Raw genomic sequence first — 25,592 nt, forward strand, 5'->3', positions numbered from 1 at the left:
CTGTTATATTTCTGCCTACTAATTTTTTAAAGCACTGTGGGCCCGAAGGGCGCTCATATACAATGCTCATTAGTGTGCTGGGCATTCATATAACAGACATTAGTACTTTGTTAAATAACTCTTGGAGCATTAACAATGTTGTACAACTGTAGCACTTTGGTTAAACAGGTTTAAAAGTCCACAGAGCATCACTTCCTCCAGCCTTAAAAACTGTTCAACACAAACAAGTGTGCTGAAGGTCAATGCATGCATTCTTAGGTAGCAAAATGTAAGGATTCTTCTCTTCCTCATGTAATTACAAAGCTATTTGTAAATTCTGTAACAACCTCGTTGTTCTGCTCATCAGGTGATGTCCACAGCCACAGTGCCCAAAGAAGATATCCACCTGAGGGAAACCCTCAACCCCCGGGGCCTGGCAGCAGTCACCCTAATATGCCCGATGACGTTTTCAGATTAAGCCTTGCCAAGGGAGTGTCCATGTCTCTTCCATCCTCACCTCTCCTGCCACGACAGTCCTACATGATGCCCTTACGCCCGAGCAAAAGATCACCAGGTACTGTTTTATTTCAGCCTTTCCATATGATTCCTGATGTTGTAAGTGTATTGCCAATGGGTAAACTATGGGTCTTGGGTATTTTTGGTAGAAACACCCAAAGTACCTGGAACTTTTAGCCCAAGGAGCTACTTTTCAAGGTGCTAAAATTTTTGACTCCCTGACGAAGGCTTGATACACAAACGCATTGGAGAATGTTTTTAAAGGTCTAACATGACCATGCCTTGACCTTGCCTTAGGCATGTTAGAAGTTTAAAATGGAGTACCTTGGAGTTTTCTTGTGATTTTCTGTCTACATGTATTCCTATCGAAAGACCACCTCTAACAAGCTTAGGGAGTGCTGCTCCCTCACATTTTTTGTACTAAAAAGTTCCTTCAGCCCCTTGTTGTCTGCATTTTCCAGAATGGTCTATGGACAAGTGAAGATTAGGCAAGTTAGTCTGCCGGGCAAAGCCTGCTTTTACATGTCTATTTTGTATGCAACTATATAACAAAAGTGACGATACTTTGCTGTTGCTCCTTTGGTCGTATTCTTTCTTCTATAAATCCATGGAAGCGCGATGAACCAAAAAAAACCAACTGGTTTGCAGCTGCATATTTTTAAGAATAGTGGGTTGAATAAAATGCTGCGAGTGCTCGAACAATCAGCCATGTTCAGCGCTGCAAGCCCCACCCCCAGAGTTATTGTATCTTTAGGAAAGTACTATCTTTTGGGGGGTAAAATAATGTCCCTCAAACTAAATTTAGACTGTGGTATCTGCAGTGGACATGCATTGAATTCGTGGAAAGATTCCTAGTCCCTGGGTAAAGTTCCTACAGTGGAAATTTGGCTCAGAACAAACTAAATGTGCTGCTTTTGGGTCATTCCAATTCTTTTTAAACTATTTCAGTTTTAAACGAGCATCATTTGTCTCTGTGGGTTTCCTGTAAACGTGATCGTTCCTGTCTACCTTCAGGTGCCTTTGTAGGATTGTTAAACATCTGACAATGCTCCAGGAATGACAGTCCCTCTCAGCCTTAAAACACTGCTGCTGCAGCTTTCAGCTTAGTCCTCTGTGAAACATGTCAAACTGTTCTGAGTAATTGTTACTCCTGGAAAAATAAAAGTCGCATGAAAGAAAGAGGGATGAAGTAATAATGATAGCTTGGTCGCTGTGTGTCCCAGCAGTTGGGGAGTGGGCTCAGGCTGGTTACAAACAAATGTTTTTGTCACTTCATCCTTGTATTTGATCACCTTGTGTTGATGTAGAGGTCCCTACAACTGCTCCGTGTGTTTACACTTTAGTGACTGGTAATGGGCGTGTGTTTACACTGGATCTAATTGTCAGTCCTCCCATGCTTCTTCTATCCACCATGTTGAGAACATGCTTGTCAGCAGCTGTGGGGTGCTTCAAAGCCGGGGATACCTTTTGTAACTGAATTTGTTTCAACCTGAGTCTTTGTATTCTGGAGACTTGGCAAAGAGGAGAGAAATCCTTTAAGTGGTCAATGTGGCCCCACTCACATGTGGCACTCATCTGTGGGCTATCTAGCTTTTGTTTAGAGCGGTAACAGCTTTGATCTGTTTAGTGTAAAGATGAGTTTGTGGGAAGGGGAAGTGTGGTTTAATCCTAATGCAAACTGAAATCGTTCAAGTTTACATCTCTATTAAGAGAGTTTTAGGAGTTAGGTTTAAGTTGTTGTTTTTCACTTGATTTTAGTTTGTTTTCTCAGATGGATCACCATATTCTAATTTCAGCTACAGATTAGGATGGGGATATTGTGTTTGCTTTAGTGTTTTCACCTGATTTTCCGTGCACCTTTCTCACATAATTCAAAACCTAAGTTTGGACTTGCAGGCCTGAAATTGTGATGCAGGATACATTGCCAGATACGTAATTGGTTATGTATTATTGGTTAATATGCTTAATTCCTAGTTTGTAAAAAACAAGGTAAGACAAAAGACAAAAACAGTTTATAATAGCCAAGAGTTTCATTTGCTCATTCAATTTAAAATAAATCTACTCAACAACGTGGGTGACACAGGATTTGTGATGACCGCTTTAAACCCATCAAAGGCCACGCTGATAAAATGTACGTACAGACATGAAGGGAGGGACAAGAATGAGAGAGAAAGAGAAGGAGAAGAGAGAAGAGGCTGGGTTTGTGAAGGTGAAAAGGGCCCTGGGGACAGGGGAAGGGGAACACTCATTAAAGGCATATTCCCACTCGTGGTGCTCTGAGGCATGGAAAAGGGGAAAAAAATGGACTGACGAGATAGGATGTTATGGAGGACAACCAGGGAGAGAAGGTTGGGGGGGATGGTTTCTAGGCTCTCCTCCACCGTCCTCCTCACAGGTAACTGTGAAAACCCACAGGGGGAGAGTTCACACCTCCAGTTAATAAACACATACTGCAGGAAATGTCTCAGCTCAGCGACGAAAACAACATGGGTCATAATGCGACATTTTCTCTTCTTGCTGAGCCCGAGAATACTCAATTTAAGACTACTAAGTAGTAATCTACTGAAAATGGATAAGGTTGAGACAATTGAGAACCATAATGCAGATGTTTTTCTTACAAACAAAATAGTCAGCGAGATTAGTTCAGTTTGATTTACTCTGGATTTCTAGCAGGAAAGCTGGAATTATTGGTACCACTTAAACACAATTATGGGGTAAAGTTCACAAGAGTACTGGTCTTAGTAGCTGGTCCTATTAAACCAGAGCCAGAATGTATAAATCCCCTAATACTTTGATCTCAAGCAGGCCAACATTATGAAAATCTAAGCTTGCATAAACTTGCGTATTTTAAGTGTTATGATTTGATCTCAGCTCTTAATTAACAGAGCTTGAAAAGTGTTCTTACCCAGTAAGGATTTGTTGGCAGATTGTTGCATCATGCACACAGATGTGGAGAACATAAACAAAGAAAAGACGTTTTGGAAATGTATGGTCTCATGGGAATTGATACAACATACAGGGCCCACCCAAATACAAACACAACATGCACAAGTTGAAGTCATCATATTTGTCACATTTGGTGTGAGCGCAGCCAAATCAGTTTGAGTAATTCCTCCTAATGTAAGCAGTAACGACATCAACATCAGCAACATAAATTATACACTTTTCTGACTTTTCTGACTTTGGTTTTTTGTGATTGCAATTCCTCATCGTAGAAACCATGTATTGCCAGAGCAAGAAATCCAGACAACTGTTCTAAGCATTGTGATAGTGTATTTTTCAGATAAATCATTTGGTTTATAATGATTTATTTACCTTAAGAAGTAAACCTGTAAAGAAACCAAGGATGCACAATACAGACTTTTTTTCAGCTTATACTGATAACTGAAAATAACAGTAATCAGAGGTCAAGAGGTTGACTGTTAGCTGATACAAGATGGCATCAGGGGTAAACATACTTCTGCATACTTTATATGAAATATTCAATAAGCACTTTTTTAAAATCACGTAAAAGGTGCAATATGTAAGAATTGGCGACCTGTTAGATTAATACTCCAAACAAATAGGGGGCGACATAACACCAGAGTAACCGCTAACTGCTTTTAACTGAGCTGCCCTTAGCTAGTTATCTCATACAGCCGTGCAGCTAGGGATTCGGACTGGGTGTGCGGAACCAGGGCAGTGCCAGTGTTTACACTACTAGTACAGGAGCTTCAGACCGGGATGGACCGGGGCTAGCTGGTTAGCATGTTAAATTCAACACTGTAACATAATACATACACATCATTATGTCAAACTGTTTTATTTTTTCACAATTGATCATTGTAGTTGATTTTTCAATGTTTTAACTAAAATTCTACGTTTTGCCCCTTTAAAGTTGTCAATATTCTTAAGAATATGAACCAATAAACCCCAACTTACGTAGGCCTTTTGTCAACAAGTCCTGTTTTCTAGTTTAGATATTTACTCAAGTCATACCCTCATCTATTTCCACATACACTTCATCCATCGCTGTATTCTTTCACACATCCATTTACTCCCATCCAGCCGCCACTGGTGTCTTTGAGGGGAAGTGGTTTGACAGATTCCTAAAGTATTTTGTGGCTCGGCTTCATTTCCAGACACATTGGATAATCTATGGCAGTTTGCAAGGCACCAACTTGGTGGTTGTTCTTTTCATGAAAGCTTCACAGGGGACAACAGAAACATTGAGTTAATTAGGAGTGTGACGGATGCCTGAGCCACAAAGTCCTGGTGGCGTTGAGTGCCACCGCTTTGATCAGCTAAGCCCAGAGCTTAGCCATGAAACACAGCACCCTGACATGTGTTGAACAGCACCTAGGCTTTATAGTCTTAATAGTTTACAGGCACCCTGAAGGCCCAGAGTGGGACGTTTACTGCAGGAATGTTGCCCAAGTGGACCCATCTTACTCCAACAAAGTGCAGGTCAAACGTCAGGCATTGAAAAACTTTGATCTTAAGTGGGTGGAATATAGTTGTTGATGCAGTAAATTAGGTTTTGAGGTCTTTTAGTTAGAAACTCCTTGTGCTCTACCTCTGAGAGTCTCCTGGGTATCTCTACAGTGACCTCCTCTGGTTGTTAGAGGTTACTGTGCCATTGTAGGATTAAAAGCATCTGTTGTCCTGAAGGTTGCACTGCTTGGTGAGTTGCAGCTGTTGAATGAGCACTTGAGAAAAGAGTTGTGTATACAGACGTGATCGTGGTGCTGCCACTGTATGTACATTAGATGTGTGACCTTTCTTTAGTCACTTGACAAAACTCTTAGCCCCGGGCTTTGCCTCCCTGACTGCCTGCGAGTGATCATAAAACAGCAATTCATATTAATTTATTACCATCCTGGGCAGTGTATCATTTTAATTGGACTATCTGCAATGAGGCCACAGAGGGAATGGTCTGCGGGAGGCTGTTGTGTATATTGAAATGTGTTCAGTAGGATTTTCTTTGATGGAAGTTTTTGGCTCAGAGGCTGATTCATTTATCGACCAGCCACGATTCTGACATGATCTCTCTATTAAAGAAAACCTTTTCTTTCATCCAGGCAGGGTGGTAACCCTGTTGATTTTCTTTAATCGGGGAAAATCCTGCTGGGTTTGGACATAAAAACTCTCTCCAGCTTCAAACGACCGCACAGCTTTTGGCTTGACAGATATGTGTGTGTTTGTGTGAGGAAGCCAATCAGATGACGACTTTCACTGACAGTGTTCTGATGCCATGACCTTTTTGTTGCTTATCTCCTCTTTATCTCTGTTTTGTGACAGCAGCCCCATTGTTTACCCAGAGCACATTGCATGCTATACATACACATGGTGTGTGTGGTTAGCTGTTTGAGGCACTGTATAATCTTTACAGTGTGTTTTTGTTGTGGTTATTAAGTTAAGTACCATAGCCATTTTGTAAAATACATGTGTTCTTTGATATTTTTTTGGAGCAGGGTAGACGATTGAAAGAAAATTATTTGTCAACTTTATAATCGATTCATCGTTTCACTCGTTTTTTAAGCAAAAAAGCCTAAGATTTGCCTGTTCCAGCCTCTTAAATGTAAGGATTTACTGCTTTTCTTTGTCATTTATGATAGTAAATCTTTGGATTTTGGACTGTTGGCTGGACGGAAGAAGCAATTAGAAGATGTCACTTTGGTATCTGGGAAATTATGAGCATTTTTTCCAACACAGAAGGTCATTTGGTGAAACACTTGATGATTTCTCCATGGATTTGTGTGTTTTCGCTAAGCCTCATTGTTGTAGACCAGTGATCAACAGTGTGTACAAGTTCAAGGACAGTGTCTGCTTACACTGAAACCACGAAACAGAAAAATTCTGCCAAAAGATTCAAAATGATATAATTACTTATAACTATAATACTCTTCTCCTTAGCATTATCTACTTTGAGTCATGTTATCATACAATATCCTGTATGAACACAATGCTCATCCACTAGCATCCTGTATCTTCTTCTACATCGCCGGATGAGTGCAATTTATTTTGCAGTTCTGTCAAGCGGATAGGAACCCTCTTCAAAGCCAGTTGTAGCCCCCTTTGAGGTGAGCTCTCCTGAAGTCAACTGTGGGGTATTGACAGTAACCAGACAGCCTTGAGGGAATATTGATGCCTCTCTGAGAGCAGAGCCTGTAAAAGACCTTGCAGGAACCCTTTGAAAGGTTCCTCTGATGAGCACCCAGTTGAAAAGTTCTATCCAGTTCTCCCCTCCATTGCGCTTCACTACACTCCAGCTTTGGCTCCTTATCACATGCAAACCCCTTTTTTTTATCTGTGGTGGAATCCCAATCCCTACTGCCGAAGAGACCGAGACCGGAGATACTGACATCGCTTCTTTAGTAGAATCAGTTGTGTATCATATTAGATTTCAAATGATGAGGAGAAAGGAAAACATCTTGGCTTACTTTACATTGCCGGAGTTATTGTTGCACAGTGGAGGCTAATACATAATTCACACCAGCTTGTGAAACAGCATGTGTGAGATTAGTCATGACTATTAAACATTTAATGTTTTTAAAAAAATTACAAGTCCCTCATTGTGGTGCAGAAATTGAATTAACCAAGAGAGGGTAATGGCAGTATGTCAGGCTGTGAATAGGGAATGAATCATAAATGAGCATTTGTGTTTGAAATTCACAAAGCAACCTGCCTGTAATACTTTCTCAGCTCTTTTTCAGTTAGGTTAAAAGCTTTTTACAGCTATTAACAAGTCCAAATATATCTCGTGCTGCCTCTAAGATGTTCAATAAATACCACTGGTAACTGAGTTTGACTTTGCAGCGCTCAGAATATCAGCCTCATCTATCGTTTTTTTTTGCCGGAATATATTATTTTTCATGTTTGAGTTTGAATGACATTTTACGAACATAAAGAGGGCTGTTGTGAGACTCTCTGCTGCACAAAGGCAACACACTGTCTTACTGAAAAGTTGAAATGTGAAGAAGTCAGAGTCCATCTTGAAGAATGCTGGGAAAACTCCTTGATCACTTCATAGTTGTGAACAATCCTCTCTTTCACTGGCATTGACTGGACATTGTAAGTTGTTGGTCATAGGTATTTGACTGTTTTGGTATGTATGTGTGTGTGCGTGCATGTGCCTGCTGATTGATGGCTCGCTGGTCATGGATTCCTGAGTCTCACAGTGAATACTGGCGGGTAAAGAGTAACAGTTCGCCTGGCTGCTTTACCCTAGAGATACTCCTTTCTCTCTGTTTTTCTCCCCTAACCCATCTCTTCTCCTGCCTTCTGTTTGCTTGCTTTTCTTCCCAGATAGTTAACGTGCATTTACATAGATACACATTCACACATATATTTACTGTACCTACCTTCTTGCCTGTCACACCCTTTGTGACTTGATCTTCTTGGAGCATTACATGAGTATTAGAGTAGAAACCTTTGAGTTGCAGCATGTGACAAGATCTTTCAAGTCTCCTAAACCATCAGAGCAAGGCTCAAGACTAACTATTTTCACTACAGTGGCGTAACCATCCTGCAATATAATTGACACCAACCCGACACCAAAACTGTACTCGGCTGAAGTACTTCAGTACTTTTATTTGGTGTTAGCTCTGCTAGCCCCATAAGCTGTAAGCTATTAGCTCTGTAGCTACTAAGATGAGATAAGATGTCACTTTATTGATCCCCCATAGGAGAAATACAATTTGACACAGCAGCTCAAGGAACAGCATGCCAATAGAGAAAAAGTATGTTAAACATGAATTTATAAAATCAGGAACCTTCTTCTCCTTTTCTATTTTGTTACATTTGGTGGGTCTTGTCCCCAAACTACTCATAACTACCAGAGTCTCTTTCAACTTACTTTTGAATCAGTCTTCTTGCGTTTTCTTGCTCTAATGAGCTCTTGCCTGCTTTTTGAAGGATATCAGAAAGAGAAATTTCTCACTTGTCCTCGCTGCGTGGGATATATTCAGAATACAGTGACTCAATCTGGCTCTGATGGGATATGCAGATGTGACAAAGTTGATAGTTCGCAGAAAACCCTTATCTTCTTCATTATCATTGTCCTCCATTGTATTTTTACATTTGTGAATTGAAATTTTGATGATGATTGTCCTTTATATTTAATTTGTTAATTGCCTAATTATGAATGGACACTTGAATAGATTAGCATTCATTTAAGGGAAAGTAAGAGCACATCTCATTTCTCTGTCATCCTTCAAGGGTCACATGTCTGACACTTCCATTTCTGCGACCTTTTCATGCCTGTTATAAACTGCAATTGCTCATTCGTCAGCACTTCCATCTAAAAGGGCAGAGCGGTAATGACACCCTGTTAAATCTTGAGATGAGATTTTGAATGGAAAAGAAACCCCTCTGTGATTTGTCTGTCAGAGTCTTGCTGAAGGACCTTTCGCCTATTCCTTGTATTATCGACCGTCTTATGTGGCCTAAAATTACCCTTGATAACTAGCCACATGTTTGTCGTTTAATGTGGATCCTGTGTTCCTCTCTGCACTCTTTGTAGACCGAATGTGAACTTAAGCATATGGTTTAGATTACTAAAACTGTGCCCCCTGTTGTTTTTAAATGAAATACACTCAACAGAACATATTTGGCGGTGTGCTTTTCGGCCCAAGATATTTACCTGAACTAAGTGTGTCTCACACACAGCCCTCTCTGTCTCTGTAGTCACACTTTAATTGGAGCAGTGTGACTCCCGGGTAATAGGTTCTGCCTGACCATCCACAGATGAATGGTGGTTTTCAGGACAGACTCTTTGGCTTTGTCAGGCAAATAACTGGCTCCCTTGGATTGCTTTTGCAGATGCTTCACTGGATCAGTCCCCTTGAGGCTTAGACCTCATCTATGTACACAAATTGGAAATCCAATAATTAGATTATAGTGCTTGTAAACGACACCATCATCACATTTAAAACTATTTTGCACTACACAGTACAACTACTGCTTCCTGCACCTGCATTTGACTTTTGGCTTTTACTTTATGGTTTCTTCTAACATCAAGAGAACACGCAGTTTGCAAAAGCAGAAGCTCTTCTCAGGCATCAAAAGCATCGTTCCTCACTATGCATTTCAAGTTGCGCATCCATAGATGGCACTGTGCATCAAGCTGACTTTGATTCTCATGCTTGGTTTGCAATGACACTTCCAGATCATTTCCTCCCACATGGCTGCTGCTGTAAACCCCCCCCATCCACCACCCCCTTACCCCTCACTAACCTCCACTGTTAGTATCTAGTGCCAAGATCGCAGCTGTGTTTTACAAAATGGTTCCATCTGATTATGAGTTGGGGGTTTTTTTTTCTGAGGTGGGAGTGACTGGTTATCAAATGTGGTAATAGGAAGTGGCTATCTCTGCTCCCCCATCTAATCTTAATGTTATGACTGGGGTTACACATACAGTCATCTGATAACATGAGTCTGGAGGAAGAGGAGGAGGTTTGGATTGGGTTACAGTAGGTCAGGGTTGGAGGAACATGGAGGAGTGGTGCAAGGGGAGTCATGCTGTTGCTGTTCGCTATGGATTTATGGATCTAAAACCTACAGTCACCTCCTGTTTTCAGATAATTTCCTGCAGTTTCATTTTTGCTTTTGTGCTTTTGCGTCTGGACTGAATTTATTTCTCTTTTACGCAAGAAAATGTGGGATAGAAGTAGGACATGAAAATGTGCACAGCGCGTTGCTCGGGAGATGTTTGTCTCATGGCTTAGTATTTAGTCTGGTGTCTTTGCTGGATCTCCTGCATGTATAAACAATTATATTGCCACTTTTAGGAAAGATTAGAGGGCCTTTGCTTCCACTCAAAGAAAGAACCTTATTTTACGTCTATTTGTACGGAATAATTTACAGACAAGTGGGTAAATCTTTTTGCACACATGAAAATGGAAATGTCGCAGAAGATGTTGTGTCTTTAATGGGTGAGTTATGTCGGTGGTTTATCTTAAAATTCAGCACAGTGAGCAAGTGTTCTGTGTGGAGCTGTGGGATTTTCTAATTCTGTCACGGTCTGAGCAGAGGGAACAGCGAACCTCGACTCCTCGCTAAAGACAAGGACCATCCTCAGAGGATTGTACCGCTGTCCCAGATACATCATCTGACTTGCACCAGGACACCAGGACTGTAATCTATCCATATCCTTAAGGGTTTACGTTCACTGGACTCACAGCTCTATGCACTTGCAGAAAAAAAAACTCTTTGCATGTAAGTTGCAAGTTCACAAAGGGGCTAACTGTTGTGGTTTCCTGCTGTAGTTTACATTCCCCAACCTGGCTAACAGCGTTTTTAGTGGGAGTCTCCGTCCATGCAGACAGTACTCTGGGTTGTCAGACAGACCAGAGCTGCTATCAGCGCAGGGAGCTGTGTGAGAGAGTGTGTGTGAGTGTGTGAGAGAGAGTTTATGTGAGCTACGGAGTGCAGCCAAGCCTGTCCAACTAAGACACCACCGCCTCTCATCTCTAGTCCCATCTGGAACACGTTAATCCAGCGAGAACTCTCCCTCTCTCTCTCTCTCTCTCTCTCTCTCTCTGTTTCTCTCATTCTCTCCTCTTTTGCATTTCTTCCCCTCACTCTCTCTCTCTGTCTGACACTCACTGTCTCTCATTCTCCCTGTGTCTTCGGTTCACGCTCGCAGGTCCAATCAGGAAGCCAAAATATGTGGAGAGTCCTCGCGTTCCTTCTGATGCCATCGTTTCAGCGCTGAGGAAGGTGGCCGACAACAAGGAGTCCTCACACAATGGTGAGTTTTGCTTTTTGTTCACTTATTTGTGTGTTTGCTTGTGTTTTTTGGAGAGATTTGAAACAGATAGTCTGACACATGTAAGCTGGAATTCACAACTTTGCCCTCAAACTGTTTTATGTTATACAGAAGATCATTGTTGGCTCCATGAGGTCAGGGATAGGTCTCCGTAATTTTAGGGTAGCATCAGTTCCTGCATGAGCAGTCTGTGTAAGTACCAGTGCGTTTGAGCAGTGTTCCCTCATGTAGCCTCTTGTACAAACACACAATAGTGCTGTGTTTATTTTTAAGTGTGTGTTTAGATTACAGAGGAGTCAGTTTTCCCCTGTGTGGGGATACATTATCTGACCGAAGAAGAAACACTGGATTTATTTCATGGGAATTTAATGAGGACAATGTCTTAGTAATTGGACTTGTTTATTTGTGTCTTTCAGTTTCCACGTTTCTTTGAGGTGTGTCTTTAGTGTTATTGCTGCCTATTCTCTCCTGTTTTGGGCGTTGTGTGATTGTGTATGTGTGGGGGTAATGTTCCACTAAGTGCTCTGTTTGGATTTCCAGCAGAGCAGGGCAAGCTCAAATTCCTCCCATAGGCTTAAGTGGAGTTGTAAGATGCGTTATCTTTTGCAAAAAGCAACACAGCAAGTAGTGCCCTCTGATTGTACATAGCTCACATATGCAGACAGCAGTAACCCAGCGCAGCCCAGTCACTGTTGACTGTTGCATACCAAGGCACGAGGGTGTGTCTGACATTCAGCTGGCACGGAGAGCAGTGTTTCGGCACGGAGCGGGCTACCGGCAGATAGCGGACGCCAGATAAATGTTATCTCTTAACAGCTGCTGCACTGGCACTGTTAGGAAGCTAATTTTATGAGGTGTGTACTCTCAAAAAAGTTTTGAGAGTCCTGGTGTGGATTTTTTATTTTTTTGTGGTGAATCCATGGAGATGGGTAAGTCACTGTAGAGTGTTCCTGAGTCTAAATAAGAGCTAGCACATAGTAGTCGACCAAACCGAGAAGAGTCTAGCTCAGCTGAGTTTAATGTTGGTGAGTTGCAGTTCATGTGTGTTGCATCTTACAGACTGAATGCTAATCACATGACCAGGCAGGGTTGCTAATGCTTCTGCAGCTGGTGTTGTTAAGATGTCAAAGGGAAGCATAAAGCATGATAGGCTGTTAGATTAGTTTATTGAATTTATTTGTAAGTATAGATTATCCATCAAAGTCAGCAATTATTTGTTTTTTCAAAGCTGGAAGTTTTTAATTTGCGTGTTTTGGAAAAGACGTGATGTCATACTGTGTTGAATAATGAATTGTTGTCTCCTTGCTGCTTATTTGACACATTCAGGATGATTACTGCTTTTGCCCTAGCATTGTCATTAACAGGAGGCTTGCTTTGTGAATGGGCTGGTAAAATGTATATTTTAAAGGCTTATTATTACTGTTTTGCATTTCTCTCTTAACCCTTTCATACTGGACAAAAACCCCACTGACACATCATCCGGACTATTGTCTTTATTGGGAATACAATCAGCATTTATTTCTCGGTCAAATGACTCAGCAGTAGTCACGGGTGTTTATTGACTCCAGCTCTGATCCGCTGTTATGTAATTATAACACCCACAAAGACACTCAAATTTTCGCCCCTTTTCTGGTGCGATTCTATGACACGCAGTGCAGTTAAGGCCACTGGCTTGTTAATACTTTTTCATCCATCTCTGTTCAAGCAGAGTTTGAACATCGTTCAGTCGCCGCTGAGTTTAAGGAAGTAACCTTAATTTCATCGCCAGCTGCCTGATCGGTATTTGGCATGTTCCACTGTCAACAGAGATGAGAGAGAAGTGCGATATGTCACTCCTTAGCTACTTCCATCATCAGCTCCGAAAAAAACGATGTGTCTAATTGAGAGAGTTATTGATTGAGACTTTGTTAAAAACAAGTTTGACATCCTCTGGATGTGGTCTGATGAGGTATATGATCTGCGGCTTTCTACTGTTTTTCTGTTTTCCTGTTTTTCTGGTCCATTTGTGATGACAAATGTGACACACAAGTAAAGGAGCAGAAAAACAAACAAGTCCACTGGCAATGAGAAAGGACTCATCAGCCTATTTTTAGTGGGTTTACCACCATTTTATAAAGCTACAGGCCCCAAAAATATATATTTAAATCATTAATATCCAAAGTGTGCAACAACTAGTCCACTGTTAGCTTGAACTAATGGCAACTAGTTGTTCTTTTGTCAAGCACGACCCTAATTATAAATGTAAAGCTACAACACCCCTCTCCCTCTCTGCCTCTTCTTAACATCACTCAACACCTCACTATTCCGCATGCAATTTCCCCCTTGTCTGCAGACTTGAGGACGCACATAAACATACACACGCCTGTGCAGTCTTAGATACATGCCTTCCCTGCTCCCTCTTGCTTCCCAACACTAAGAAAAGAGTGAGCATACTTGTGTAACAAAACTATTTGTCTTACTGAACAGCTCTCGTTGGTTCTTGTGTACTCAGTTGCTGCCGCTTCTCTAATTAAGCTAAAATTACTTTCCAGGCCATATAACAAGTGTAACAGTCTCATGTATGTGACAGATCTACTGACCAAGCCTCCAGAGAATGAATTTGCTACCACACATAAAGAACTACTTCTCTGCTACAGTTTCAAACCCAGAAACACAAAAAATCTAGCTGAGATTCTTAATTGAATTTTGTATTATGTTTTACTTCTGGTGTACGCCACATAAAAGAGAGAACAGTTACAGATCTAATCCATTTATGACAAATAAGACATGACATGGCAGTCTCAAGGTCGGTTGTACCCAGCCTCATTGAGGACATTTTTATTGCTTATTGGAACAACAGCAAAAGTCAGTCTCACCTTGAGCAGCTCCAAGCATTTAAGGCACTTTAGTTTATTTTGTTGCTTTCGTTCGTGACCTGTACATATTCTCAAATATTGACTCAACACTCACAGAACTGAAGGAATAACCAATCTGTTTTTAAGGTCAGATAGCTTCCTACCTGTAGCCTTTACATCTGCCATGTACAGCTACTTAATCAATATAAGCTGATAAACCAGTAGAAACTATCTCCCTCCTTTTTCAGACAGCCTTAGTTCGCAGGTAAAAGAAGTTTACTGCTGAGAAACTGCAGGAATGAGCCAACTTACTCAACTAATTATGTACAATTAGGCACTATATAAACTCTAGACTAATGATTGCTAATTGCTTTAGTAGGAGGAGGCCCCATGCACAGCTGAGAACAGCTACACATGCTATGCCTCTTCCTCTCTCTCCAATGTGGACAAATTCACACATGGACCCTGCTTTTAATTTGAAATCACACCATATGATAGACCTACAATGATTAATCAATTAGCTGTCAACTATTTGATATAATGCCAACTATTTTGTAAATTGATTATTTGGTTTAAAGGTGCAATATGTTGTTGAAAACATTCAGAAATTAACTAAAATGACCAACAGTTTTGAAGTTATGATGTCTATGTTGAGATATTTACTGAAGTTAGCATGCTAACCAGTTAGCCCCAGCCCATCCCAGTCCAAAGCTGCTCTAGTAGTGGTATAAACACCAACACTTCCCTTGTGTTTGGAGATCCTAGTCTGGACTGCTAGATGAACAGCTAACCGAGCTAACTAGCTAACAGTAGTTATATTAGCTATTCAAGAAAATAATTGTCTGCTTAATCGACAATGAAAATAGTTGTCAGTTGCCACCCTACCATACACTTGGAGCTAGTGTCAGTGACTTTGGCTTTGGTCTGTTACATCAACTGGATTAACTTCTATTAACGTGCGTCACACATCGCATGTGACAAGGACGTATCCGATGTTCTTTTGTCAGTAAAGAGAGCATCTTTCAGCCTGTCTTGTCTCCTACTTCAGAGAGGGTAAACAATGTTTTTTTTCCCCTGCTAACTGCTGAGACAGGACAAGATGTTTGTTTGACATTGCAGCTTTTGTAACAAGGTCAGCGTCAGCGTGGAATGTTGATACACTGCCGCAAGAATCTGAGGCAGAAAATCCATCGGAAATTTTGGAGCATGAGAACTGTGTGACATTTAGGCCCCGAATAAAATGAGTTCTTAGGAGCTGTAAAGAGGCTTTTTGTTGGGTGTTGTGCTGAACAGTGCCCTTCCTGGGATGTCACACAACCAGGCCTCACTTCGGTAGTCACGTCTTCTGTTCAACGTTTGTGGTATTTTAGGCAGTTCATACTCTGATTTGTCATTTTGTGTGCATGTTCTATTTTGGTCATTCTCACATATGATCAAAGCTTGCATGTAGGATATTCATTTCTTCTTCTTTTGGGTTGGACCGTCAGATTTCCAGAGCTCTCTGTTGTGGACAAGCAGGCTGTGCTGTAGGCTAAGTAAAGAAATGTGCGTTTGACCTGCAGTGGTGTCATCTCGCACCACTCCGTCTTTGAGGAAGGATAGAGTTTCTTGTGAGTGTATATTTTTATTTTGTCTATGTGTCCGCAACTACATTTATGTTTGTTTATGTATGTGTGTGTTTGCGTGCATGAGTGCATTTGCAACAGGTGGCCAACGGTCCGCCTGTCAAAATTGTTTCAGCTGTGGTCAGAGCTCTGTCACTGTCAATCAAGACTTAACCTCAGGTCCAGTCCTCTTGCACAATTATGTCTCTCTTACAACCCCCTCCGTTACAACTCCAGTGAGACCCTGGCCCAAGTACTTAACACCTGTTTCTTCATGTACTGATTATGTTGTCAATGCTGAAACTATTGGCCAAATTACATTGTTAAGTATTCTGTGAATTTACACCACTTTAATCTGGCTGTGGTGTTGCTGTCACTACTCTGTTCTGACATTTCATTGTCATTTCCTGTACAATGTGTGTTACTAATATGTTAACACCTTTTGGAGTCCATGTCTTCCTTTGTGGTATATTATTGTTAATGTTAAATTTAGAGGTAACAGTGAAAACATTTCTAAATGTAGACATTTTTAGCTGCCAGATGTGTGGTTTAGGCCCAATATAGAGCTAAAAACTCAGTATTCATCTTCATGTTGTCCATAAGTGTATGTTTGTATGCCCTGGCATGTAAAACATGTTATCAAAGAAAAGTAATCTGATGGTCTCACAGCCACAGCTGGGGTTCCTTGCAGGCGGCATGTGAGGAATGTTTTCGCGAATGTAGGAAACCACGGTGTCCCTGGTGACAACTTTTTACATCATTTGGATTTGTCTATTCATTAAAGAGTACAGAAAATGTCAGACTGTCCTTTATTTTCTTTAGAACGACACTATATGAAGAAACAGAGACAGAGATGTGAAAAAGATCTAAAGAAAAACAAGAGAACCAACATGATGGGTCAGTTGTGTTTCTTCACCATCTACCATTAAGGGAAGCGGTGACTAATACCCCCCTCACATCGGACAAAAAACCCCCTTACAGTGACTAACATCTGGATTTTGTTATGGTGGGATTTGTGCAATCAGCATTCATTCCCACATCAAATGACTCTGATGTAGCCTTGGGAATTTATCGGCTACAGCTCTGATCAGCAGGGAGGGAAACATGACACCCAGGTAGACATGCAAATTTTTGCACGCATCGTTCGTTCGTTGTTGAGTTTCAAAGAGGGACTGGACTAAAAGACTTTAACATTGTCACTGGCCTCCGTTCTGCATTTTGTGTCCATTCTGTTTGCTGTTTTCGTTTATGACATTGAAAATGACACACCAGAAAAAAAGGATTCAAGAGAGGCGTCAATCACCTATTTTTAGTTTATTTACCAACGTTTAAAAAACATTCAGATACAGTTAATTTTTTGGTGCAAAATAATATAAAAAAGTTGGGGGGCTGTTATTTCTTTTGGGTTGAAACAGAATAGTTCTGTGCCTTTCCTATGGTATATATTCCCTCTTTCAATCAATAGCTAGCAGCTGAACCTAGCATGTTATTTGCCTTTTTCCTTGTTTAATAATGAAGCTTCATTAATCTGTGCAGCTCATCTCTTGCGGATCCTTACAGCACAGCCACTGTGCCCCACGGGGCTGAATCGCAGCATGTAGACGCTTTAGCTCTGTTGGTCAAATGGTTAATGAAATGCCATCTGTATCTACAGTTACAAAAACAAAAATAACAGCTCGAGTATGGTGTCAAGCTGAGATGTCAGTTGAAACTATGATTACTTTCACCTTGCCATCCCCATCCTCTGGATCTCATTTTACTTATTATCAGCAGTCTCACCTCAGGATGCTGTAAAGTCTCATTGGACGCTCCATCTGTGCTCGCAGCAAAGGACACTTGTGGTTTTATACATTGGAATGCAATAACAGCGCTTAATGTGCTTTAGGGGGCAACGTCACCTGGTACCTCCGAACTCAAATGGGGAAGCAGGATGCATGTTCTCATCGAGGGTTCATTAAACAGGCTCCACTGTTGTGGTAATGAAACTCCAGCTGCTAATGAGCACCGGCTGGATTGTTTTCTCGGCAGGGAGAGCCAAGACAGCTCTGTGGAGCCAGGCTGTTCATGGGCTTCACCCTCGTCCTCCACCCTTCCTCTTCTGCTCCTCCTCCTTCCGTCTTTATTCTTCGTTTCACACCTGCTCATAAACTTCCTCAGGCCGGCAGATAACGATGTTGTTTTGTTTTTGCCTCCATTTGCTGTATGGTTACTGGAATAAGGAAAAATGGTTCCAGGTATATCCCTGGTTTTTCCTTTATCTTAGAATAGCGTAAGATATAGAGGATTAATAAGATACTGTACAGGGAGACGTTTGACTTCGGAACTGCCTTCTATCCAGGTAGATGCAATCATCTTACCTTATGGGTATTTTCAAAATTCCCGTAATGCCACCGTTTAATCATGCTGCCCACCACAGAATCATAATGTCAACTCCATTACAAAGTCTCAAACTGATTCATATTGTTTCAGGTTTAGAGCTCTCATAGATAAAGTCATCAGTCCATCCAAGTCCATTCGGATGGGACCAATTAATAAACTAGGTTAATAAAGATGAGAGTCGGTAAAGAGAGCCATGAGAATGATGCTGCTGATTGACTCCACTCATCATTTCTGGATGGTATTGGATCCGCTGCAAAGTTACAGGAGCTGGGGTCATAATAGACAAATCTTTACCAGGCCTATTTTTCTTCTCATTGAATCATTCACATTGCATTCACATTGGTAGCCTACAGCATTTGTAGAAAGCTCACTTATAGCTGAACCGTCTATATATTGAGCTTGCAAGGTCTGACATTCCTAACAGCTTTTTATTTTTTTTTTCTCTGTGGGTTCAGACTTCCAATTAAGACTGTATGTCAGTGTAAAGGGTTGTTATCCATCTAGGTTGGCCAAGGATTTTCAATTTTGCCTTTACACTCCGCAGAACTTCTGCAGAATTGATTAGATATATAACCGACATGGGTAAGGGGACAAATTACACATCCTTGCGCATGAGAAATGATAATTGAACCTGAATTTCTTTATAAGTGGTTGTGTTGCTGTAGGAACATTGTGACCCTGCATTGAATGTATTTCAACGTATTATTAGTAACACATTAGAGGCTTTCTAGTTAATATAACCAATCTGTCATCTAGTCACTCTCGTTAAGACTGGAAGCAGCAAACGTGGGATTATTAGGCTGTTGCAGAGGTCTGCACAATTGTTTACTTGTCATAGAGCTTCACTAGTCCTGTGACACATTATTGCACAATAACACTCTGTGATAAAATGGCTAGTTGTAATTTGGTGTAATGTGGCAGCTGCCACCTCCAACCAGACAGTTTGCTAGGCTCAGTTGCATACTGTATGCATAGAATGGTAGAGATAGACAGCTAAAATGTTGACTTAAATGTTTTTTTAGAAAGAATCCTTGATCGATGTGCACTGAACACATATAACACATAGGTACTTGTTGGCAAATTAAGTTAAAACAGGTTCAGTAAAAGACTCGAAATTAGCTTGGATGTATCTGTTTGCATTTGAAAGTCCAGTTAAGATGAATGCTATGGCCGCTCCCAAACTGGGATGAAGCTGCTGTTGCAAATATAAGTAGCATAACATTGGCTGACTGTAGCCCGAGTTTTTTGCCTTTTGCCCATAGCTTCTTGTAGCATTAGCAAGCAGTGTCATACATGAACAAGATTTATTACTCTTCAATGGCTGTGCTATATTCAGAGCTTAACAAAAGATAGCAAACAGTAGCATTAACTGTGACAAACAGCATGGCTATGGCTATGAACTGACAGCCTTCCATCCCTAAACCAAGCTTGAAAACAGATACCCACATAGTAACTCTCTTAATGGCTGCTGGACTCCCTGGTCTTTCAAGTGGAGGCACAGAGAGTCTTACAGCAGCTTGTCACGACTGTTTATCTCCAGCGCTACATAGCTATTTATGCAGCACTGACTTGTGGTCAGTCAGTGTCCAGCATGTCCCCTAACCCTCTGCATCACACATTACGTAGCCTTGCTGTTGTTTCCTGTAGCTTTGTTGCTTCCTTACTGGTGCATTTTAAAACAAATGCCGGGAGAGAGGTTTCTAGCAGAATTTGAAGGTGTAGTTACTCTTAAACTTTGGTTGTTAAAGAATTTCGACCCAGATGTGTACTGAGTTCGACTTATCGGCTTCCAGTGCACCAACACTGATATGAGTGAGACAGAAAAGAAAATGCTCACACATACCCTTACATACAGTACGTCAACAGTTTAAATTTGTGTGTGACTGACCTGCTGTGCCTCAGGTAAAGGAGCCAATGAGCATAAACATGAAACAAGAGCAGATCTAATCTCGAAACACTGAGAGAGGCCAGCAGCTCTGACTCAGCCCACCGTCAGGTTATCTTTGGAGACAGGTAGACCACTTGCAGTCAGAAGTGCTCCACTGCTGATAGCATTTTAAATCAGTAAACCATAGCAGCCCTCTTTCATGCTTTCCTTTTCAGGAATGCGTGACAGCTTGAGAAACTGATAAACCCCACACTGACCTCTGTCTTTGGACTTTGTTGACTGTTTTTTTTTTCTGATTTGGTATGGATTAGAAAGTCCTCTTTCCCCTTGAAGAATGAAGTTATTCATTAAAAGTGAGATACACCAATGTGGTTCTTGACCTGGGGTTAATTTAAGTCCCTCTGCTGTGTTAATGTGTCTCAGGCTGAAGAAACTGAGCTATAGAACATACAGTAATACAGGGATATAGTTGCTACTCTTGGGTAGGATGGTTGTCTTTATATGATTTGTGACCTTGGTGTCCTCAAGTGTACCATGACAATGCTACTTATGGTGTTGTTAAAGTCGACACTCTTTTTAACCTTTAATTGGCTGAGATATACAGCACTGCAACTCTTCTATGGCCTTGAGGCTACAGAGAGAGATACACCATAGTAACAACAAATACAGTCTGGACTAAATGCACGGTATGCTGTAGCTATTACTGCCATAAAGAGGCCAAACACTGGCCATATTTTATAGAAAGTCCTTGGGGAAATAATGACTGGTAACGTTACCTGGTAAACACTGTCTCTTACAGTCTCAGCGCCTACAGTGTGTTGTCATTGGTGACAGCGGCGAGACCTGACAACAAGCAGCAGTGATTTCATAAAGACTTTTTAAGGCAATGGCTGCTCATTAAAGCTTTAGATGCAGATCAGATCAATGTAGGAGCCCAAAGAATAGAGCTTGTGGCTGAGAGGTAGCTGATTTGATCCACAACCACATTGGAAAATTTGGCAGGAAGGCAAGAGAGCAACATGTGTCCGTCCCTTAGTATGACAGCTGAGGTTCCCCTGGAGCAAGAGTCTTACAACAACGGATGAAAGCGGCCAATAAATGAGACTGCGGATGTTTTGAGCGGCGTCTAGGAATGAAAATAAAGGTAAAACTATAATTATAGATAAGAGTATTTCCGTTACTTGAGCCTGATCTACCTTTTCTGCCTTTCATGTTTTCTATGACTTTGGCTGTCATTGCTGTCATCAGACAATGAAATGGTAAGGAGTGATGAATAGGTGATGATAACATTCATTAAAGAAACAGGTCTCAGGGTTAGTCACACGCTCCAAATTCATTCAGAGGCAGTTGACAAGCTAAAGCCAAAGAATTATAATTAATAAACCTGAGTTACAACCCTCAGCTTAACACAGATTCCTCTGTGCACTGCATGTGCTGTGTTTCTGTTCATAAATCCAAGACGCAACGCTCTGCACAAATGGTTTTAAAGTAAAGGTTGCAGTGTGTCCAATCTGTGTTGTTGGTATAGTGTTCTGATTTGCAGAGATCACACTTGCTGATAGAAGATATTGTTATTGATGTGGTCTATGATCGTCAGTTTTGGCTTGTAACTGCCATGTGTGTCACGTATGCTGACATCTCTGTTTATTGTGGTGAGCTCATGTCAGATGCTCTGAGGTCTGTAACAATTCCAGGGCTAATGATCAGTCCGTGGAGGCAGGTTGGTTTAAATGGTTTTATGGAAGCAGTGATGAAAGGGTCCTGTCAGGGAAAAGAGGACGAAGCACACCAACAACAAATTGGATTAGTTTATATTTTGTTATATGTCATAACCAGAGCAGGTACAAATACAACTCTGTACTCTTAAAAAAAAAAAAAAAAAAAATTACCAATACCAACATGCTAATGAAAATTAGCATCTCAAGTCGAACAATATTATCTCAATGGAAGATCTATTTTATTTCACATGCTTAACATTAGATGTTGAAATTAACTTATAACTGTTGATTTCACATTGTTAAGTCAGTCAGCCACTCAAACTTCACAATAGATTTAAAAATACCACCACCGCTAGGTGGAGAAATAGTCATAGACACTCAGCATGTATGTACTGTATTTACAGTATATATGTATTTTTTATTAACCTTATAGTACTGTCAGGAACAACTAAATGTAGCAATTTACTTCAAAAAGTATTTTATTTACCACTTTTATATGCAGTAGAGCAGTGATGCTGCAGAAATTAAATGCTGAAAGACTGACTGGCATGTGATGTGTGCATTTCTAGAGGTTTCAATTCAAAAAAGCAAACAAAAATTACAATAAATATTAACATTGAATTCCAATACTTGAAGATTTGCAATACTTAAGAAATACAAACACAACAAATTGGACCCAAAGTGTTTTTATAATATTGAACCAGAAGATAAGCATATCGTCCTAGCTGTTAAGTGGAGGGCATAAACATCTCACAGTGTGTGATTCTCCATATTTTACTCTTCACAAATCCATAACATTTGCATTTCTAGAACTAAAAGCCACGCCACACCATGCCTTTGACAGACTCTCACAATCAAAAAGCCTGTCATTGTCTGTCTCTAATGTACGGTAGCTGTAAATGTGTGATGTGTAAGGTGCCCCTTTTAAAGACCTGGGACCAATTCCCATTATCTGTACCCATCTACTAAAAGTTGATGGAGCATGCAATGTGGTGTTGTGTATTTCAAATTGCTATTGACCTGCTATTGCAGCGCTCAACACAGATGATATCTGAATTCAGAATTGTATGTGGGTGCATTAACAACATCTACAGGACATCAAATGTTAATGGCAGAAAATCCTATAAAGATGTCATAGCCACATTGAACGCTTGCATTCAAAACACTGTCAAAGCCAACAAGAAACATATCTGAAGATTACATCTTGAACATATTCCTTGTTATAAGGATTTGTGCATGACGTGGTGGGTGAGAGTGTCCTATGATTATAGCGCTGTGTTAAGACTTAATATGTCATAATCCAATGACCCTGAATATGTCTATAAAATCATTGCTGGCATTCAGGCCTCAACATTGTCTTTGCACCAGTGGTCTTTAAAGGTTCCTTTCAAGCAGTTACATGAGCAGGGTCATATTCCCCATAAAGAATTGATTTCCAGTGTCAGGTCTTTTTTTTACTGCACAGTATTTGCAATGGAGAAAAGGTGATGCAAGTACAGCACAGTGTGTGGGTTAGCATTCAATACTACATGGACAAAAGCTTCAATTTATTCAATATGAAACCTTTAGGCCTCTTTGGTGATTGCTATGTCTCCTTTCAGGCATATATTTCTCAAAATTAAACATTTTTTTCCTCTTTTTTTTGGAAGCAGTGCAACTGGCCTCAAGTCAGTGCCAACATGAAACACAAACTAACATCAGAAACTAGGCAACCAAGTGGGAAGATTGGTCAAAGGGTTAACATAAATATTCTGCACAATCTCAACTTAGAGATATGTTCTAGTCTGGCATTACATACTACACAAGTATCTTGTCTAACACATTTTGTTCTTGGCTGAAGGATGTAGGCACATGACTAACATGTGCCAAGACATAATGGCTGATTCTGTCCTGTTCAGAAGCCTTTGATAAATTGCTAGCTTGGTTTATTCTTCCTTTACGAAATTGCTCTGGTAGTTATAGTGTACCAGCTGTGAGCATTTCAGTTTTCAAGGAAATTCAAGAACCTTTGCTGCTCTTATAGTAGTGGGGAATTAGTTCTCACTAGGTGCGCAATCTGCTTGATTAGGCTTTGTTAGTCCAAATAAAACCATTCAGCTACTATTCAAAGATAGACAACCAGTCCTGCTGTTTAACCGAGGAGCAGAAATGGTAAGTAGTTCAGGTGGAATAGTAGAGTTGTTTTTTGATTGCACAGTTTGTAGTTCTATCCTCGGCTTTCTCCTCCTCGGAGAAGCATTTTTGAGCAAGACATTGAATGAGTGCTATTATTTAATATGTATAGCTTCTGTTTCATTCAAATTAGGGCTGCACAATGTGGTAAAAACATCATTTTGCGGTTATTTTAACATATAGCTATATTTTTCAATTTTCTTTTCTTTTTCTTTTTTTCGTTTTATTTGAAAAAGCAAGTGTTTTCATCTTTTTGGTCATACCTTTACAATATCATATGAACAACAGAACTAAAATCATGATGTGAAATTCGTTAAGGTCTGTATTAAACATGTTTTCTTACATTTGGAGTACAAGATTTATTGTAGGTCAAGGCAATCCGCTGTTTCATTACAAATGTTGCATCAAAGTGTGAGACCCGTGGTTGTATTGCATTTTCAGTATTATTTTGATTTATTGTGGAGCCCTAATTCAGATGTAGAATTAGTGTTTTTGCTCTCGCTGCCAACCAAACTAAGAACTCATGCTGTAGAGTTTAAGTGGGTCTGTATTGTTCCCTGTTTCTGACTGCAGCAGCAGTGAGATTCACCTCATATGGCCTTTCTCGCTTATAGATTTTGTCTGCAGCATGTGATTTTAGCTCACCGTCCATTAGGTGAATCTTAAGAATAAAAGCTCCTGTTATGAAAGTGGATTTTACAAAAAGCAGGTAGATAATGAATAGAGCTGTGATAACTTTCTTTAAACTTTAAACGTTAATCTTTTTACTTATACTGTCCAACATTCCTTCATTATTATTGCAATGCAACTTCCTCTGACCAGTGGAAAGAAAGTGGAGGAGTACATTTCCTGCTATATATAATTTAATGTGCATTATTCCTAAAGTGGTCTCCATGGTGTATGACTTTACTTCTCAGTAGGGGGGCAAACAAACAAGTTCAGGTACTGTAGCTCCTAATGACTTAAATGTGACAAGATCTAACTGAGGCACCCCCAAATTCTACAAGGACCTCCAGCAATTACATTAAGGACACAGCAGTAGTCAAAGATGCCACACCAAATTATAGCATACATCAATTCCAGGTATAAACAGACAATACAAAGCAATTTGAGTTAGAAAACACAAACATAGATTAAGGAATGTGTCACTGACATGGCAGACATCTGGAACCAATGGTGAAAAGTAAGGCCAAAAAGTCTGGAAAGCAAAACAAAATAACAATAATAGTAAAATATTTAAAGTCTCTCTTACAGGTTAACCAACAATTGTACACATTAAAGTGTCTTTACAGGTCTTAGGGAGAACTACTGTATATGTGCAAAAAGAAGTATAAAGCCTTTTATGGCTGTGGAGGAAACTGAATGTAATCTAATAAAGGAAAGAGGACAGGTAGCAGCTGCAGTGTATCTGCAGGTGTATATGTTATGCTAAATGTTACTGAAACTGACCTGTCTGCACTGAACTTCCAGATGGCTCTCGTATGTTCAGCAATCTCCATTTTAAGATTGACTAAGCATAAATTAAATTTAAAATGGCATTCTCATACGGAAACTAGCTGAAGAAGTATGATGGAGTGGGTAGAGACATTTACATATGATAACATCCAGTGAGATGTTGTTCACTTTCACATTTCAGGACTTCATGTGCCCCCAATTTGCACTTGAAATAAGCGGAGGGAAGTCAACCGAATGCCTGGGCAGTCAAATGTGTGAGAAAAATGTTAGAAATCAAGGCTGATTTTGTTATGTAGA

The 25,592-nt window shown here is 40.4% G+C and overlaps 1 protein-coding gene across 2 annotated transcripts in view; it reads left to right on the forward strand.

The window, feature by feature from the left end:
- The window catches only part of tanc1b (tetratricopeptide repeat, ankyrin repeat and coiled-coil containing 1b), a 116,534-nt gene that overhangs the window by 38,327 nt on the left and 52,615 nt on the right, over window positions 1-25,592 (forward strand). For both annotated transcript variants that reach the window (XM_084361917.1, XM_084361918.1), the window contains exons 3-4: window positions 347-553; window positions 11,123-11,227. In XM_084361917.1, the coding sequence (XP_084218043.1) occupies window positions 347-553; window positions 11,123-11,227 (312 nt within the window). The remainder of the gene's footprint in view (window positions 1-346; window positions 554-11,122; window positions 11,228-25,592) is intronic.

This window comes from Pagrus pagrus (genome assembly GCF_965226575.1).
Source record: "Pagrus pagrus genome assembly, chromosome: 9".
Taxonomy (NCBI): domain Eukaryota; kingdom Metazoa; phylum Chordata; class Actinopteri; order Spariformes; family Sparidae; genus Pagrus; species Pagrus pagrus.